This window comes from Lynx canadensis, chromosome E3 (assembly GCF_007474595.2).
Source record: "Lynx canadensis isolate LIC74 chromosome E3, mLynCan4.pri.v2, whole genome shotgun sequence".
Taxonomy (NCBI): domain Eukaryota; kingdom Metazoa; phylum Chordata; class Mammalia; order Carnivora; family Felidae; genus Lynx; species Lynx canadensis.
This window is the reverse complement of record NC_044318.1, coordinates 17,859,612-17,880,244: the sequence shown is the minus strand read 5'-3', so window position 1 is coordinate 17,880,244 and position 20,633 is coordinate 17,859,612. Positions and strand designations below refer to the sequence as shown.

The 20,633-nt window shown below is 40.3% G+C and overlaps 1 protein-coding gene across 3 annotated transcripts in view; it reads right to left on the bottom strand.

Annotated features, from left to right (window-relative positions):
- METTL9 (methyltransferase like 9) overlaps positions 1-20,633 on the bottom strand; it is a 52,307-nt gene that overhangs the window by 14,126 nt on the left and 17,548 nt on the right. For all 3 annotated transcript variants that reach the window (XM_030301511.1, XM_030301510.1, XM_030301509.1), the window contains exons 3-4: positions 15,964-16,173; positions 7,998-8,182 (exon numbers count right to left, since the gene is read on the bottom strand). In XM_030301511.1, coding sequence (XP_030157371.1) covers positions 7,998-8,182; positions 15,964-16,173 — 395 coding nt within the window. The remainder of the gene's footprint in view (positions 1-7,997; positions 8,183-15,963; positions 16,174-20,633) is intronic.

Sequence of the window (20,633 nt, the reverse complement as noted above, 5' to 3'; positions counted from 1 at the left end):
GTCCTTACATTTTGGTACTCCCAGGGCTGAAAATCTGCTGTTCTTTGTGTAACTTAATGAGAAGACAAAATCCCTGAGCTACATCAGTATTTGATTTAGAAGGAGCCTTACCCAACACAAGCAAGGGCTGTGTCTCCAAGATTGTTGTTGAAGCTCAAATTCAGAATACGTTCTCCTTTGGAAAAGTAGTTACATTCCCTCAGGTCATACATCACAGTGAATGATGTATATATTAATATCATCCTTTTATTCACCCATCTAACCAACAACAGCTGTTAGGTGCTACACTGTTTTTAAATTTTTTTTTTTAACATTTATTTATTTTTGAGACGGAGAGAAACAGAGCATGAACGGGGGAGGGTCAGAGAGAGGGAGACACAGAATCTGAAACAGGCTCCAGGCTCTGAGCAGTCAGCACAGAGCCCGACACGGGGCTCGAACCCACAGACAGTGAGATCGTGACCTGAGCCAAAGTCGGACGCTTAACTGACTGAGCCACCCAGGCGTCCCGGTGCTACACTATTATACAGTCAAAGGCCTTTCTTTCATGCTACCCTTGGATCACACTGACCTTGTCCTTCCCTAATCCCACCTTGCTCACACTCTCCTGCTTTTGCATGTGCTGTTCTCTCTGCCTGGTAAAATACTTCCCAGATACAAACACAGCTGAAATGTCACCTCCTACATGAAACCTACCATAACCTCCCCTAGCTCTTAATGGGTCTTTCCTTCTCTAAACCCAGAGTACTCTGTCACATTTCTTATCAGATTATCCTGCCATTGTCTGCTTACATTTATCTTCTGTATGATTCTTCAAGTATCTTAGGACCAGAAGCAAGTTTTACATTATCTTTGTATTTCCACTGCCTAGTGTTCGTTGCCTGGTAAAAACTAGGCTCTCCAACACCTTTATGTGAAAACAACTGAACGCTGTTTCTATAGAAAAATATTTTTTCAGCCCGTCAACTGATATATGAAGCACACTTCACTCCCTGGCCATCGATCCTCACCCCTCTCCATAAGCAGTGTTTGTTGAATCCCTGGCAATATTAATTTTCCTACTAGCTGAGCATCCAGGCTTTTCACTGGAAAAAATTAAGCTACAGCTTTCTGTTCAGCTTTGAGTTTCCCATGGCAGTAAAAGAAGAATAATACTGAAAGAAATCCCAACAAGAGGGAAACAACAAAGACGTGCTTCTAGTGTCTACACACTACCCTCTAGACAAGAGCACTTAAACTACATACCAAAAGATGTCAGCAGGATTTTCAGAATAAGTAATTTCTTTTTCTCTACTACATAAAACCTGGGTGAACTGGAGGCGCTGGCTAACAGGCATATAGTTAAGTCTCTGTGGAGTCAAATCACATGAGGCGATGAAGAATGCACACTTTGAGACAAAGTTACAATGAGGACATCAGGGGCGCCTGGCTGGCTTAGTTGAAGAGCATGAGACTCTCGATCTCAGAGTTGTGAGTTCAAGCCTGGGTGCAGTTAAATGAATAAATATTACAGTGTATCAAACTGTGATTATTATTTTAAAAGGGAGAGATCTCAAGTAGGTCTGAAGGACACTGATGAACACTGCACACTAAAGGCCTGTTGAACAAATAGGATTAATAAAGCCACAGACAAAAATGAAGTAACAGAAGAGAATGGGTTGAAAGAAGTATAACATGTATAAAATATCAACATTGACACAGATGCGGTGGGGCCCTATCCCATAAACGAGATTATTTAATACTCACAACAAACCCCAACATAAGTGTTAGCCCCGCTCTCACAGATGAAACACTAACCTTAATGAGAGGCCCGTGTTTCAAACAGGGCCAGTCCTCAAAGCCCAGGCTTTTTCTGTGGAACAGTCCTATCAGTCTTGCTGATTTCTATTTAGACTTTTGGGAGTTGTAAGACTAAAAATGTCAAATTTAACCAGAAAAATGACCCTAAAAGAAAGTGAGAAAGTTGCCAAAGGCTACTTCTCCAAAGGCACAGGCCTAACTGCTTTCACAGGAGAATTCTACCAAACTTTGCAAAAACAGAGAGCCACATGCAATTTAAACTGTGCCAGAGCACAGAAGAAAAAACTTCCCAATAACTTTTTACAAAGTCAGCAGAACACTGATACCAAAACATGACAAAGATAACATTTTCCAAATAAATAAAATATCAGATAGATATAATATTTTTATTTAAAATTTTTGTAGGTACAACCCAGTGATGCATTACAAGACCATCCCATCTAAGCCCAGAAATGCAAGGGTGGATATGTATTATACAAGTACTATTAATTTAACAAGTCAAAGAAGAAAAAACAGAATGACTATCTCCACAGATGATGAATATACAGTAACAAAATTCAACAGCAATTCCTGACTTTTAAGCTCTTAATAAAACGAGATTTAAAAGAATATATATTTCAAGTCAATCAACAGCAATCTCAAGCCAAAAGACAGCATCACATGTAAAGCAGAAATATTCTCATTAAAGTCAAAAACAAGACAAAAACGCCCACCATTTAAAAAAACATTTTCTGGAATTAACTACCAATTCACTGAGGGGGGGGGGGGGGGGGCTAAAAATGAAAAGGAAGTAGCAAAATCATTTGTAGATGCATCAAGGAAACGCAAGAGAATCAGTAGAGAAGCTACTGGAAACACTAAAATAATTCAACAATCTAAACCGATTAAAAAATTAGTACATACACAAAAATTCAATTGCTTATGTTATGTACACCTACCATTCATTCTAAAATATGATGGAAGAGCCCTTTGCAAAAACATGGATGAAACTGGAGGGCATTATGGTAAGTGAAATAAGCCAGACACAGAAAAACAAATACTGCATGATCTCTGATCTCACTTATATGTGGAATCTAAACAAGTCAAACTTGAAGAACCAGAGACTAGAACAATGGTTGCCTGGGGCTGGAGGGTGGGGAAAATGGGGAGATATTGGTCAACGGTCACCAACTTCCAGTTATGAGTAAGCTCTGGGGATCTAATGTATAGCATGGTAACTATAGTTAATAATACTACACTGTACACCTTAAGTTTGCTGAAAGAATTGATCATTTAAGTGTTATGACACACAAAAAGACTATGTGAGGTGATGGATGTATTAATTAATTTGTAGTAATAACTTCACAACATACAGGTATATTAAATTATCATGCTGTACACCTTAAAAACATCCAATTTTTGTCAATTTCCCAAAAAGCTGGGAAAAAATTTAAGAGTTACAATAATGATAGAAGGAAAATTTCTATTTAACAATATCACACACACAAACACACCATTAGAATAAATCTAACAAAAACTGTGCAGGACGTTTATGAAGAAAAACTTCTGTTACTAAGGAAATTAAAGAATTCAGGGTGCCTGGGTGGCTCAGTTGGTTGGGCATCCGACTTGGGCTCAGGTCATGATCTCGTGGTCCATAAGTTCAAGCCCTGCGTCAGGCTCTGTGCTGACAGCTCAGAGCCTGGAGCCGGCTTCGGATTCTGTATCTTCTTCTCTCTCTGCCCCTCCCCAACCCAGATTCTGTCTCTGTCTCTGTCTCAAAAGTAAATAAACATTAAAAAAATTTTTTTCAAATGAGAGACACATCCTACTACTAGCTAGGAAGACTCAATATTCCCTAAATCAATCTATAAAATTTAAACTAGACCAACTAGTGCTGAAGTTGATCTGTTAAATAAATAAGCCAAGAAAAATCTGCAAAGGAACTAATGAAAGGGGGCTAATGCTGTGACATTAAAGTGTAGGGTAAGCTTGGCCCCCCTGGGTGGCTCAGTCAGTTAAGCATCCAACTCTTGATTTCTGCTCAGGTCATGATCTTTCGGTTCGTGGAATTGAGCCCCTTGTCAGGCTCCTAGCTGTAAGTGTGGAGCCCGTTTGGGATTCTCTCTCTCTCTGCCTGTCCCCCGCTCATGCTTGCTCATACATGTGCGCTCTCTCTCAAAATAAATAAATAAACATTTTTTAAAAATATATGATAAGCTACAGTAATTAAAATAGTTGGGTACTGGCATACACGGAAGGATACATCTTAATAGAACCAAATCCATAGGGGACTTCAGTCTATTATAAAGGTCGAGTTTCAAAGCACTGGGGAAAAGATGACTATTCAATAAATGGGTTAGGATTGCAGGCTAGCTATCAGGACAACTCTTTCACAAGCAGTTTCACTCCTAGAAATGGACTGTACAGAAAATCTTACACCTGACTTCCTTCATTTTTTTTTTCTATGTCACTCTCTCAGTAAGGCCTTTTCCTGAGTATCCTCTTTAAAATTATAGCACCCAAACCCAACCCCCAATTCCAGATGCCCCGTTCTTGCTTTTATTATTTTCTCCCTAACATTATCACCAACAGCATGCCATTTGCTTCCTGTCTTCCTCACTAGAAGGTAAGCTCCATGAGCGCAAGGATATTTACATGCTTTCTACGTACTGTATCTCCAGCATCTAGGCACTCAGTAAACACTTTCTAAATGAATGAAGATATTTTGTGGCATAAGAGCAGTCAACACCAATTCCCTTCCACCTTCTTTGCAAGCTTACCCAACAATGTAAATAGGCTGAGGGCAGACGACTCCCTTCCAGACCCAGAGAGTGCATCGTGACTGTTCTATGCCCCTGACCAGTTGCTGGCTGAGCAGGAACATGTGCCCCATCCTTGCCCACGGGCCCTAAAGTGATGGGAAGATTTCTGGGGAAGGTTTCCCTCACTTTAAAAAAAAAAAAGATGTGTGGGGATCCTCTCTTTTCAAGACTTTGTCATGCCTACACAGGACACTTGGCACTGTATCTGCCACTTTGCAATTCTTTTTTAATGTTTATTTATTTTTGAGACAGAGAGAGAGAGAGAGAGCGAGCGAGCGAGAGAGAGAGAGAGCATGAGCAGGGGAGGGGCAGAGAGAGAGGGAGACACAGAATCCAAAGCAGGTTCCAGGCTCTGAGCTGTCAGCACAGAGCCCGACGCAGGGCTCGAACTCACGGACCATGAGATCATGACCTGAGCCGAAGTCTGATGCTTAATCGACTGAGCCACCCATGCGCCCCTGCCACTTTGCAATTCTGAGGGGACTATCACCACACTGAAGATGAAGAAAGCAACCTCTCAATTTCAACAGAGCAGCTGTATCACAGAATTAACGCAACCATGCAACCATGGAACTGCTTTTCTAAAATAAACTCTTATTTTTTAAAAGCAATTTGGGTTGCTCCTTCTGTTTCTTAAAGCAGAAAGCATTCTGATACATACTTACACATATGAAAAGACCTGCCTATGAGTGTTCATTTCACTATTATTTATAAAGCAAACTGCTGGTCCCTAAAAGTACAACAGGGGCCTCCTCAAGGAAAGTTCTACACCCAGTGATGTGCTGGTAAATGTTTACCAGCCAGCTTGGAGAAAGGAGAGGCTATCATAGTATTTGCCAATTTCCAAGACCTTAGTGCTCCCATTGACCACTCAGTGGTCACTTTCAATAACAGCCATGTTTAAAAACCAGTTCACTAAATTCACAATGTAACAATCTGCTCTCATGAGCCAGTAAAACTGACTCCAACATACCATTGCTTATATCCAGACCATGATGCAGGTACATATGTGCTGATAAGGAACAATTTCCTAGATACACTTAAGTGGAAAAAGGCAACAAAAGTATTTACAGTGGGGTTTAATAATATTATCATTTTTTTCATGTGCAGTTATATTTACATAGATGATCTTTAAAAGAATATTCGAGAGACCTGAGCAAGATTGTGGAACTGGAACAGATGAGAAAATTTTCATTTTATACCCTCTTGCTAGCTGCTTGAACTCTTTTTACCATGACTTATTTTTTTACAAAATTATACTTTTTAAAAAATTAAGCATGCCACTAAATTTTCATTTTTGCAATATAATTGTCTTTTTATCTACTCTTCCCTTATTTGATGCTTAGAACAATTCTCACATAGATTTAATGACCCCATAACCAAAACTGGGTCAGGAAACCAAATAAATGGAAATTGAAATTAGAAAGATGCATTTTACATTTTTTCCAAATTAACCTAAGAAACAAAATTGCAGTGACAGGACTTAAAGACAAATCAAAAAAGTGCAAAAAATAATTTCATCTACAATTGCTTTTTGTTGAAATATAAATTGGGCCAAGTATGCAAAGCACACTCCTATTTCCTTAAAACAGCCCAGTATTCACGAACTCACACACACAACAAGGTCACTTTGCAGCTCACAGTCCTCACATTGTGTCACATGGAAATCATCAGGATCTAATTAGCGATTTAAAGAAAGGAAGCAATAACGGAGTGCCGTGGAGCAATATGCAAAATGGATAGGTCAATAAAGGCCACCCACAGCAAAAAAGCTTCTTGTACTCAGGTTTGCTACACGTCATGTGCCAGATTCCTGGGACTTAGTAGGCAACTGCAAGTCCACAACCAAGGAGCTTGTTTTCAGGCCTTACTGGGGACTGTTCTCTTGTGCAGTTGGATTTCCTCTCAATTTTTAGTGTGAGAAACACAAGGAAATAAAATTCATGGTTAGATTAATGTTTCTTCCCCTGCTCTTCCACCTCCTGCTATGCCAGGAAATAGCACTAAAATTCTATCATGTGGTTGCCCAACAGGACACAGGAAACCAGGGCCTTATAATCTGATGACTAGTGATTGCAATGCAGAGATGGAGCTAAGGCTTAATTACACAGGGAACAGCACTGACAAGTCAGGTTGCTGAATTACCAAGGACATTTCCTAGGATCCTCACTGTACTGCACGTACACACACACACACACACACACACACACACACACACACACACACTTACACATGCATACACGCTATATGGGCACTCACACTGAAAGCAATTTTTTCTTTACCACGACCAGGTGATTCACCAACAGGAATTGCTTGATCTGGTCTATCTGCACTCCTTCCCACCCTCCTATGTCTAAAGAATTCTGCATTTTCCCCATCATCAACAAACATCTAAAATCATTTGGTAAATGTTAAAACAAGCATTTAATCTGAAGGGACTAAGACCTGAGGGGGCTAAAAATAAGGACAAGAAGAAATAAAGGAGCAAGTCAAATCCATGGTTATAAGCAAACATGAATATTATTCCTTAAGACAGATTTTCACGGACATTTGAGAACTATGAAGCTTATGAAATATTAATGCAGGTCTTAAAAATGTCTGCAGGCTCTTAGAGTTTTTGAACCCAAGGCTGAACCAAGCAGTAAAATGGAAAAACTAAAGATTTTCAAATATTACCATGTATTACTTAATAAATAGTTTTTGTATTACTGCACATTATTAACTAATGAAAATGCAAAGGAGAGGCTTAAAATCATAACTTCCAACAAGACCTGAAATGCAAACCACGTGAGCTAAAACCATGAGTTAATGTGGCTACTACCAGATCACAGTAAATATGAAGTAATACGAAATCAAACCATTTCTTTCAATACATTCTTCACTCGGGATTGTGGAAGAGCAAGACTCTGCAACCAAAAACCCAACGTCATACAAAGAAATGACACATGCTGGAACACAAATGGTCTTCACGAGGGTAAAACAGGTAACGGCATTTACCATTTTTCGAGTCTGGAACAAGAGATGTAAAACACCAAACAGCTGTGGCACTCGACAAGTATATCCAGGTACATTAAAAGGCATCACTTATTTCTTGGCTCAGGTTCTAAGCTGATAAACAAATGGCTGAGGCTCCATTTCAGAACAGAAAATATGGCCACATTTTAGGTTTTCACATTTTAGGTCCACGCAAGCAGACCCAGCTGGGTACTCACTATTACCACTGCAAAGGGGACACCAGGTTCTACAAAATCCACATTAATATGAACATTAACCAAGGTGATGTTGTGCATGGGTTAACCATATTCCTTTAAATTCCAGGCTATTCTAAGAATACAGAATCACAAATACCAAAAGACATCTATGTTGGGTAGGAAATGACTTGACCACACTTACCGTTTTCCACATAAGGATGAAAGGGTAAAACCAGGGCAAGGATAACCCTGCCTCTAGTGGGCTCCAAGACGCTTCTGATATCTTTTAACAAAGTCAGGGGCTGATCACAGCGGTCCAGCAAATTCAAGCAGCTGATGACATCATACTGGAACCCTGTATTCTGCCATTCATTTATACCAAGCACTCTAAAAACATCAGAAAGAACTTGATTGATATAAACGCCCTTAAAGACATCTTTGAAAATAATTGGGATGCCTCACAGGCTCTAACTTTGTCTTCTCAATCAAAGTAAATGCAAGATCTTTCATTTATAATTTATATTTGCAATAATAAGATGGCCAGGCAAAGAAAAGCAGCAACTCTATTTCTTTAAATTTAGCATTTCACCCATTTCCAAATCTAAAAACATATACCTCCTTTATAAGAACAAAACATATGTTTAATAAGAATGAGTTACAAGGCGCTAAAAATGGTTATACAACTAGGGCATCAAATTCCTGAACATAAAATGAACCAAAAAAAATCCTACTTTTTACTTCATTGTAATGTAATCATAAAATACATCACATATTCATGGTTTATATTCCTGGAGTCCCCTCTATTTTTAAGAATGGCTAGGGGTATTCTTATGGCTGGGTATCTTCTTAAAAAGGTAATTTCCACTTACAACCTATGGCCTTTGAGCACACATCTCTGTTTCCAGGAGACAGGTACTATTCATACTCTAGAATTTCCTATCTGAATAACTATATAGAAACGACGAAGCATGGGGCATCCTATTAAAAGCGTCAATGAAGAGCACAGTTAACACACTACTCTTAGCCCTCTCCCTCTCTCTCCTACCATCCCTCTCTCAGAACATTTCTAAGTCCTTTACAATGTTTTATCCACAGGAAGAGTTCTCTTATCAAGAGTCTTTGTCAGCCACACCATTAAGGCAATTCTGTAAATTACTCACTCCTGCTTGGTTGTGACAATCAGAATGTGGCAGATGGGGCATGTTATGATAGAGGCAGGGAAGAAAAGGGAGCAGGAAAAAGGATCTTTGGTAAACAAGTCTTTGATAATGCTGAGTAGATACAGTAGAGTTAACTTAGAAAATTCTGGAAGTATAATGAGGGCTGTTTTAAAAAACTCATTAGCATAGTGATAGTTGAGAGCATTTTCAAATAGAATAAAGGAGCACAAACCACTCAGCTGCATCTTGTTTTCAGTCTAGGTTTTTTGTAATAACTAAACCCTCCTCCAAAACAATGCTCTAACCAACTTCAAGGGACTAGTCAGAATCCTTTGTTGCTTGAAATAAGTAGGGCATTAGGGCTCCAAAATCACTTTATTGTGCAATGATTATTTTAGAAACTGGATTTAGTTCATTCAAACTATAAAGGTCCTACTTTGGGGATAAAAATCCTATCAATTCCAGGGCGCCTGGGTGGTTCAGTCAGTTGAGCGCCGGGCTTCGGCTCACGTCATGATCTCACGGTTTGTGGTTTCAAGCCCTGCATCGGGCTCTGGGCTGACAGCTCAGAGCCTGGAACCTGCTACAGATTCTGTGTCTCCCTCTTTGCCCCTCCCCAGCTTGCACTCTGTCTGTCTCTCTCTCTCTCTCAAAAATAAATAAACATTAAAAAAATTTTTTAAAATACTATCAATTCTCATTTTAAAAACCAAAATGAACAATTGAAAAGGACTATTTTAGATATTAATACCTCAGTCAAACAGCCTATTTAAATTCATAAATTGTAAAAAACAAACAAAAAAACCAAATGATACACTTGATTTAAAAAAACAAAACAACAAAAAAAGTCTTAGGCTCATCTATAAGGAAGCAGAAGCCAAACTTTTATCAACATGTTTTAATATAGAATAATCTCACCAAATCCATCTCTGAATTACTTGCAGATTTTGAAAGAAAAACATGCTCCAATAAAAAATTATGGCTTTAATAAGGGACAGTTACAGCTACACATTTAGAAGCCCTTCCTCATCTTTGTATGGTGACTTTTCACTTGTAAACTCAGTTCCACCGATGAAGACAAATGTACTGGCCCCAATCGAACTGTGTATTAGCCCAGGAATTGAGACCCGTGGTTAAGATTTCCTCCACTTATGAGAACAGTGGAAGAAGTCACTTGTCCAAATCATACTGTAAGTCACTGGCAGAGTAAAAATTGCAACTTGGAAACGCCTAATGGGCTATTCAGGCCAAGGAACCCGCTCTCCCCAGCTAAGGGGAGAAAGAGCCTGACAACTGGTCCGTGAATCGATGCTTTCCGGGTGGTGGGTTGTGAGTGAAGAGCAGTCTGCACTTCAGTCTCCAACATCTTTTCATTAAAAAAAGAAAATAAAGGGGCACCTGGTCTCCCTCTCTCTCTGCCCCTCCCCTACTTGTGCTCCGTGTCTCTCTCAATCTCTCCCCACCTTCTCAAAAAAAAACATTAAAAATTTTTTTTAAGAAAATAAAGGATGTTAGCATGAGAAATAGAAATTTTTTTAATTTTATGTTTATTTTTAAGAGAGGGAGAGACAGACAGAGTACGAACAGGGGAAGGGCACAGAGAGAGAGAGACAGACAGACAGACAGTACTTGAAGCAGGCTCTAGGTTCCGAGCTGCCAACACAGACCCTGACACGGGGCTTGAACTCATGAATCATGAGATCACGACCTGTGCTGAAGTCAGATACTTAACCAACTGAGCCACCCAGGCACCCAGAGAAATAGAATTCTTAAACTATAATAATTTCTTTTCAAGAAAGATCCCAAACCTACAGATAATGGATTCAAGTCAAGTAGCTTTCAAACTTACATTGAGAATCTCTGTTCTCTGGTGTTAACATGTACATACGATTCCTTTTTGGTTTTTTAAAAAATTTTTTTTTAAACGTTTATTTATTTTTGAGACAGAGAGAGACAGAGCATTAACAGGGGAGGGTCAGAGAGACAGGGAGACACAGAATCTGAAACAGGCTCCAGGCTCTGAGCCGAAGTCAGACACTTAACCGACTGAGCCACCCAGGTGCCCCGATGATAAGATTCCTTTTTGATTACGCATGTGTGAAAGGTCTATGCAGATTTAATTCTAAACCCACACCCTTTACAGCACAGCATCTTCCCACACCCTTATTTCCTCTACCATTAACTACCATTCAGACCAACTAATTTTACCACTAACTTTTGGTGAAGCAGACCGAGGAAGGAAAACATGCTGCCAAAATTTTTTCCTGCCACAGAATCTTTTTTAAAAAATTTACTGTCCCCTGAATTGTGGAATTGTTCATTAGTACACCTAATCAAAAATTAACTATATAATCCTTTCCTGTGCCTGTGGCTTTTCCAAAACAGTATTTCTAACCCTGGAACTATTATTTTCAAGAAAACAAGTTAAGTAATAGTTTATCTTCCGGGAGGATTTAAAACATATTTCCTTACAGAAGTGACAAAGCAATCGGCATGTTGGTAAATCCTAAATAAAAAGCAAAACACCAACAGTATAAAAAAATTGCTGTTTTGTTTTAGAAATCAAAGCCAGATCCTTAAATTTTACAACTGGATTTTTTGGCATAAATAAGGATACCTTGGCAACACAGAAAAAGAACTCAACCATTTTCTGTGTGTTTTTCATGAACTCAGATATTGAAGAGAAACAAAAAATAGTTAGCTCCCAAGCCAAGAAAACGAGGTATTAAGCTAAAAGTCTGCCCTGCCAGCAGGTTGGACAAACCCCAACCTAAGATATTACTTCCTCATTAAAATCTCAGATTGTGCCATCAGAATGGCTAAAATGAACAAATCAGGAGACTGTAGATGCTGGAGAGGATATGGAGAAACAGGAACCCTCTGCACTGTTGGTGGGAATGCAAACTGGTGCAGCCACTCTGGAAAACAGTGTGGAGGTTCCTCAAAAAAACTAGCTACCCTATGACCCAGCAATAGCACTGCTAGGAATTTACCCAAGGGATACAGGAGTGCTGATACACAGGGGTACTTGTACCCCAATGTTCATGGCAGCACTTTCAACAATAGCCAAATTATGGAAAGAGCCTAAATGTTCATCAACTGATGAGTGGATAAAGAAATTGTGGTTTATATACACAATGGAAGACTACATGGCAATGAGAAAGAATGAAATATGGCCTTTTGTAGGAACGTGGATGAACTGGAGAGTGTTATGCTAAGTGAAATGAGTCATACAGAGAGAGACAGATACCATATGTTTTCACTCTTATGTGGATCCTGAGAAACTTAAAAGAAGACCATGGGGGAGGGGAAGGGGAAAAAAAGTTACAGAGAGTGAAGGAGCCCAACCATAAGAGACTCTCAAAAACTGAGAATAAACTGAGGGTTGATGGGGGGTGGGAGGGAGGGGAAAGTGGGTGATGGGCATTGAGGAGGGCACCCGTTGGGATGAGCACTGGGTGTTGTATGGAAACCAATTTGACAATAAATTTCATATTAAAAAAACATCTCACACTGTGCTGAAAAACACCATTTTTGTGAGTATGTTCTTATTTAATACTAATAATATTGTGGAGAGATATCAACCAGTATGAATTCCCTATTTAGGTCAAATTGCAGATTTTGGCATATGTGCTACGTATTAGGGGAAAAAAATTAAGTATTTTTCATAGGGTAGTAAGTTTACTAGTAGGTTACACAGCATGTAAACTCTAGATACAATGAATTATTAATTCAGATATCTAAATTTCACTGATAATTCCATTTAGGCATTTAGTCTTAAGAAGGGCTTCAATGGCAAGCAAGCAAGGGAAGGAGCAGGGGTGAGTAGGAGGGGAATGAAAACATTTCAAACACCTTCCTCCCCATATCTACTTTTGAACAGATTTTTTTTACATGGGAGGAGAGTGACAGATTAGGACTTTGGCATGAAGTTTTCAAATGATGAGTTAATTTCTTTTAAGTTTATTTCTTTTGAGAGAGAGAGAGAGAGGCAGAGAGAAAGGGAGGGAGAGAATCCCAAGCAGGCTCTGCACTGTCATCACAGAGCTCAAAGTGGGGCTCCATCCCACAAACCAGGAGATCATGACCAGCACTGAAACCAAGAGTCAGACGCTTAACCAACTGAACCACCCAAAAATACTGAAGTATTTCTTTAATTAGAAATTAATTCATGGGGCGCCTGGGTGGCTCAGTCGGTTGAGTGTCTGACTCTTGGTTTCGGTGAAGGTCATCATCTCCTAGTTTGTGGGATCAAGTCCCACGTTGGGCTCTGTGCTAGGCATGGAGCCTGCTTAAGATTCTCTCAGAAAGGAGGAAAAGGAGAGAAGTGAAGAGAGAAGAGAGAAGAGAGAAGAGAGAAGAGAGAAGGGAAGGGAGAAGAGAAAAAAGGAGAAAAAAGGAGAAAAGAGGAGAAAAGAGGAGAGAAAAAAGAAAAGAGAAAAGAGAAGAATTCAGTTATCACTACACAGGCCCTCCAGGATCTAATCTGAGACAGACTGCTAGTGCTAAAGGGGATCTTACAAATCACACAGTTGAACCTCACACAGACAGAAGTCTCCTATGATAGCATCCCTAATAGCTATTTAAACACTGAGTGGGGCAAGGACTTGAATACTTGAGCTGTTAGGAAGGTGAGTGTCCCTTAACTCTACCTCAACTTCTGAGACCTAGCTGTGCATGATTATACCAGAAACTACACTTACTCCTCTCTTTCCATATAAAACCCCTTTACATTTGATCGTAATCTTCCCTTCCACCCCCTTCCTACTTGGTCTTCTCTTCTCCACGCTTAAAATTTCCATGTTTTGCCAATGTTCAATCAAGTCGTGCTCCAAGAGCTACTCTAATGCTGTCTGTAGAAGCAGAAACTTAGGTGGATACAAAAGTGAGTTCATAATTCCTTTTTCCTTCTTTCTAAGGCTAAGCCTGGCTTCCAAAATATCAGAGAAGGAGGCAGGCCCATTCTGTACCCAGCACCTTCTTCTCCTATTCAATAGAATCCATACTGAATAAAAAACAGCTCTCTTGGGGCGCCTGGGTGGCACAGTCGGTTAAGCGTCCGACTTCAGCCAGGTCACGATCTCGCGGTCCGTGAGTTCGAGCCCCGCGTCGGGCTCTGGGCTGATGGCTCAGAGCCTGGAGCCTGTTTCCGACTCTGTGACTCCCTCTCTCTCTGCCCCTCCCCCGTTCATGCTCTGTCTCTCTCTGTCCCAAAAATAAATAAACGTTGAAAAAAAAAAATTAAAAAAAAAAAAACAAAAAAACAGCTCTCTTTCTAAGTCTCTCGAGCAGAAGATGGTCTTAAAACCAAGATTTGACAGTTCATACTCATTAGGATGGCTATTACAAAAAAATAAGCAAATAACAAGTACTCGCGAAGATGCAGAGAAACTGTAGCCCTTGTATACTGCTGCCAGGATGTAAAACGGGTAGCTGCTGTGGACAATGGTATGACAATTCCTAAAAAAATTAAACAGGGTCCTACATTATAATCCAGCAATTCCATTTCTGAGTATATACCCAGAAGCAAAAGCAACAACTCAAACAGTTATTTGTACACTCGCGTTCACAATAGTATTCACAATAGCTAAAAGATGAAGGCAACCCAAGTGTCCACTGACGAATGAATGAGCCAAGTGTGGTACATCCATACAATGGAATATTATTCAGCCTTCTAAAGGAAGGTGATTTTGATACATGCCACAAGGATAAACCCTGAAGACATTAGGTTTAGTGAAATAAGCCATTCACGAGAAGACAATTAATGCATAATTCCTCCTATTTCATGTTCCTAGAAGGGTCAAATTCCTAGAGACATGAAGTAGGATGATGGTTGCCAGGGGCCAGGGTGGTAGGGGGGGAGGAGTGGAAAATTAGTGTTTAATTACAGAGCTTCAGTGGGGACAACAGAAAGATTCTAGAGATGGATAGTGGTGATGGTTACACAATGTAGATGTATTTAATATCACTAACTGTCCTCTTAAAAATGATTAAAAGGGTTAATTCTGTGTTATATAGTTGACCACAATAATTTTTTTAATTGAAAAAAAAAAAAAAAAAAAACCAAAAAAAACCAAAAAATAAACTTTAAGAATGTCAGATTCCAGGGGCGCCTGGGTGGATCAGTCAGTTAAGTGACCGACTTCGGCTCAGGTCATGATCTCACAGTTTGTGGGTTCGAGCCCTGCGTCAGGCTCTGTGCTGACAGCTCAGAGCCTGAAACCTGCTCCGGATTCTGTGTCTCCCTCTCTCTCTGCCCCTCCCCCGCTCATGCTCTGTCTCTCTCTCAAAAATAAACAAACATTAAAAAAAAGAAGAAGAATGCCAGATTCCAGGGGTGCCTGGGTGGTTCAGTCAGTAGTCTCCCGATTCCTGATTTCAGCTCAGGTCATGATCTCACCACTGTCAGATCGAGCCTGGCTACTCACTGGGCATGGAGCCTGCTTAGGATTTTCTCTCCCTGTTTCTCCGCTGCTCACACTCTGTCTCTCAAACAAAACAAACAAACAAACAAAAGCCAGATTCCAAACAGGAAAAGTGTCTACACCTTTTTTTTTTTTTTTTTTTTTTTAAGCAAGTAAGAGGGGGAGGGGCAGAGCGAGAGGGAGAGAGATGAACTCAGGCAGGCTCCACACCCAGCACAGAGCCTGATGTGAGGCCTAATCTCACCACTGTGAGACCATGACCTGAGCTGAAATCAAGAGACAGTGGCTCAACCAACCGAGCCCACCCAGGTGCCTCGAAAAAGTCTCTACATCTGATTCCTCTTTTCCAAGTTATTCCTCACCTACCCTTCTTCCACAGTGCCAACTCCTCTAGTCCAGAAACATACTGATGAGGAAAGATGATTTCTCTCTAAATTTCTACTTAACTGTAATATGGAAAGTTTTTAAAAAATTCTAATCATGGAAAATTGTTTCTGATTCACATCCTTTAAGTAATATACTCTCAAGAAGAAATACATCCGAAACCAAGAAATATACCCCAAACCATGTCTAAAAATTATACCTGTATTTCTTCTTCTGAAGCTGCCATATCATAGTTTCAGACAGCTCAGTGGCATAAATCTCTTCAAAATGAGGGCTCATGATTTTTGTGACTTCTCCATCTCCAGCACCTAAATCAAGAAGTCTATGGGTTTTCCAGTCTGGATTAATTTTTAGCAGTCTCTGAAACTGATCTGGTGAAAACACAAACATTGAGCCTCTTCCTAGCAACCTGGAAGAAAAAAAAGACAAAAATAGAAGAGTCTATGCAAATTAAGCACCCCCACATACATTCAGAGTGACTGCAGTAACTCAGCACCAATAGCCTCCTGAACTTACAAAATATTTATCTTATGTGATTATATGGTTAAATTATATATTACTTTTTATATGATTTACAGGATTAAAAGCAAAGTTAGTAAAATAAGAAAATACCTCCAGATATCATTTGGGGCTGAGTTTACAGATAACACCCCATAAAGAGTCAGCAAAGGAGAGGAGTAAAAGGTAGAAAGGAAACAGGATGAGACAGGAAGGGAAGGGAAGAAGAATGAGTAAGAGATTAAAAGGTTAATGTGAAGAATTTATGTCAAACTAGGAAGGAGAGATGGAGATAGAGTAACAGAAAACGTATTTATCAGTTAAAAAAGATGACAGCCCAACAGAATCCGATTACAGCACTAGCCAATAATACTAAGCAGAAAAATCAAATAGGAAAAAAAAGCTGTTATTGCGTGAGAAAAAAAATAACTTCAATATCATAGATTTTTAAGAGACACTAGAGAAAAAAATGGTCCCTGCGATATCAGTTAATTTAGACCAAAAAAGTAGATTCATACTTCCATCAGTTTATATATTACATGATCATCTGGGTCTTATTATTTCTAAAGATCCTGAAAAACATTCAAAACCACAGTAACGCCTTTTAAAAAAAAGCTTGAGAGGAGTTAAATGGAGATCAGAGAGAACTCTGAGCAGACAGAGGCTGTGGCTCAAACCAAGTCTCAAGGAAGCATCACGGTGGGGAACAGAATGCACTCCCTGCTCAGCCTCGGTTTTCTAGCTCTCAAATCCTACTCTCTCCAGGGCAGGGATTCTCCAGGTCCCTTTCCTGAAATGAAGCGGAGCTCAGAGATAGCGCAGAACCACAAATAGCGAGTTGCTGCAGAAAGAAGGCGGAAAGCCTGGGAGAAGCGGCCACTTCTGGGCCTTCCCCCTCAGCAGCTCCTGGGGCACTTCCTTCAGACCCTGGAACACAGTTTGAAAGGCACCGCTCTGGGGGCACCTGGGTGGCTCAGTTGGTTAAGCGTCCGACTTCAGCTCAGGTCATGATTTCATGGTTCGTGAATTCAAACCCCATAGTGGGCTCTCTGATGTCAGCACAGAGCCCACTTCAGATCCCCTGTCCTCCTCTCTGTCTGGCCCTCCCCCACCTGCGCTTTCTCTCTCAAAAATAAATAAACATTAAAAAAATTTTTTTTTTTAATCAAAAGCACCAGTCTGGGAAATGGCAGGGAAATCTGGTTTGTACCGCTACTTTCTGGAAATAAGCATATGGTACAGTATGTCACACAGTGACTGGAAAGATGTGTGCAACCTGGTGTTCCTGGTAAGACCAGTTTTAGGAAAGAATTAAAATTGCAGAGTTCATATAACAGGCTCCCTCTCTCTCCACTTTTCCCATTAAGGCCTTAGGAGAGTTTAAGCAGATCTAATAATGTCTTTACAGTAAACTTTCTGCCCCACAGAATGCTAAAAAACTAGGGAAGGGGGGAGCATAGACATCAGATTGCTAAACATGATGCTATCCCTCAAACTGCTTACTGAGAAAGTGTTATCTCCTCCAAGACCATTATTTTTTAATCTTCTGGTGGAAAAATAGGCTACAGAAAGCAAATATGAGAAAAGAGACTGAACTTACTGAAAGAGCTTTACAAAACTTCACACAGGAGCCACCGTCAGAGGAGGAAGAGGGTACAGGCAGCACGGTGTGGGGGATGCAGTGTTGGTGTTGACTTGCCATAGGATCAAAAGTAAGTTGCAAAACAGTTTTTTGGCTCAAACTTTCCTGGTTATAAAATATCACGCTTCCCCTAGCCACCTTCTTGGGATGTAAGGACTCCTGACATTATAATCATGAAACTCTAGAGCTAGAGGTCATCTGACTTGTCTACATTTAAAGGCATCAGAGACGGAAGCACTGTCTATCCCCAAAGATCATGAGCAACAGAGGCTCCAAAAAAGATTAAAAGTGTAAAAAATAAAAGTAAATAAAAATTTTTAAAAAAATCACCAAGCCCAGTGTTTCTCAACCAGGACCAACTCCACCCTCTAGGGAGCACTGCGAGTAGGTGGGAGAGTCTGGGGTCATCCCCATGACCTGGGAGTGCTGCTGGTTAGTGAATCAGGCCAGAAACGCTAGACTTCCAGATAGAAGTGGGTCAGTCCCACACGATAAAGAATTATCCCACTTAAAATACCAAGACACTGACCTCGCTCAATACAAGGTTTCCAGGGGCGCCTGGGTGGCGCAGTCGGTTAAGCGTCCGACTTCAGCCAGGTCACGATCTCGCGGTCCGTGAGTTCGAGCCCCGCGTCAGGCTCTGGGCTGATGGCTCAGAGCCTGGAGCCTGTTTCCGATTCTGTGTCTCCCTCTCTCTCTGCCCCTCCCCCGTTCATGCTCTGTCTCTCTCTGTCCCAAAAATAAGTAAACGTTGAAAAAAAAAATACAAGGTTTCCAGCAAACATCAGGTATGGCTCTCTAATTTGTCTTTAATTTCTAAAGGTAGTGATGTCCATGGGCGGTGGGGGGTTTGTGTTTATTAACCATCCTAGGTTCTCTGGCCACAACCTAAGTTCTCTCCAGATTTAGAATCTGTAGAGGAGGTGTGTGTAAAGTGTGTAAGGAGTTACAGGTATCTTCCTTATAATACAGACTCTGAAAACAGCTATCAGGTCTCTCTTTATTTAGCCTTTCCCTTTCTAACATAAAGGAGGTCTGGTAAGTATCTTCTTAGTCCAACAAGGCATCACAGTGCAGGGTGCCTCAGAGATACCACAGGTCCAGTTCCAGACCACCACGATAAAGCAAGTATCACAAGCAGGCCAAATGAATTTTTTTGGTTTCCCAGTGCATGTAAAAGTTGTTTACACTACGCCATGGCCTATAAAGTATGCAACAGCATTATATCTTAAAAAACAATGTACAGGGGCGCCTGGGTGGCGCAGTCGGTTAAGCGTCCGACTTTAGCCAGGTCACGATCTCGCGCTCCGCGAGTTCGAGCCCCGCGTCAGGCTCTGGGCTGATGGCTCAGAGCCTGGAGCCTGCTTCCGATTCTGTGTTTCCCTCTCTCTCTGCCCCTCCCCCGTTCATGCTCTGTCTCTCTCTGTCCCAAAAATAAATAAACGTTGAAAAAAAAAAATTTAAAAAAAAATAAAAAAATAAAAAAATAAAAAAAAAACAATGTACATACCTTAGTTAAAATATACTTTATTGTGAAAAAACAGCTAACCATCAACTGAGTTTTCAGCGAGTCGTAACCACTAATCAGAGATCACCAGAATACAGTAATGAAAAAGTATGAATACTGGGAGAATTACCAAAATATGACACACAGCTACAAAGTGAGCAAATGCTACTGGAAAAAATGGCACTGATAGACGTGCATGACACAGGGTTACCACAAAGTTCCAATTAAAAAAAAAAAGGCAATTATCTGTGAAGTGCAATGAGGGATGCCTATAGTTATTTAAGACACAGCAATTCATGGTAATAATCTACCATGGATGGAAAGTACCAGCAGGCTCAAAATTAAGCTTTCTGGTGAGAATAAGACACAGGACATGTTTTGAGAGACTGGGAGGTGAGAGTTAAACAAAACCAAACAAACAACAGAAGAGCTGCAGATAAGGGAATCCAAAGGAATTTATTAATTGCATTGCCTCTCTTTAACCAAACCGGAAATTCCAAATCAAGGAATTTTAACCAGGGTCCCATGGGGCAGAGGTTGGGGGTAGGGGTGGGGGATGAAGGGGGGAGGTGGTTCAGAATTTGAAATCTCCCAAAACTGTATGTGAAATGTTGAATGAAAATACTATTTGAAGAGAAGATTCCTACCTTTCATCATTTTCAAAAGGTAAAGGACCTCATAAAGGATAAGAATCACTGCTACAATGACTTGCCTGCTTTCCAAAATAAATAAAATGGTATAGAACAGAAATTCAGTGTAGTCAATTTTAGAAACAAAACGTCAGACCAAGTTGTATAAACTCAACTACCAAGACAAAAATAACAACTGCCTGCTAAAGCAAACCTAAGGCAATTTCATATAAACAATGAAGAAAATCAAGAAAGAAATCTTGAGAAATGGCTCATGGTGCCTAAAAACATATTTAAGGACCAGATGAGAGACCAGGGATCCAGACAGTCAGGAGAAGCTGGCTCGAAACCTCAAGGGGGGAAAACAAAGTGGGCCCAACCAGTGGCTTTAAGCAGTCCAATAAGGCTTTGTAAACACTAAACTCTACTGATTTTCTCCTTGGCATTCTAGATTCTTGGGCCTTGGGGATTTTTGAAAATTTGGCCAAGAAAAGACTGAAAAAAATCTGTACTCCTAAAGCTTTCTCCATGGATTTATATGAGAGAACCACACTAGAGATGGGCATTCCACAGCAAGTTTACAAAATTCTGGT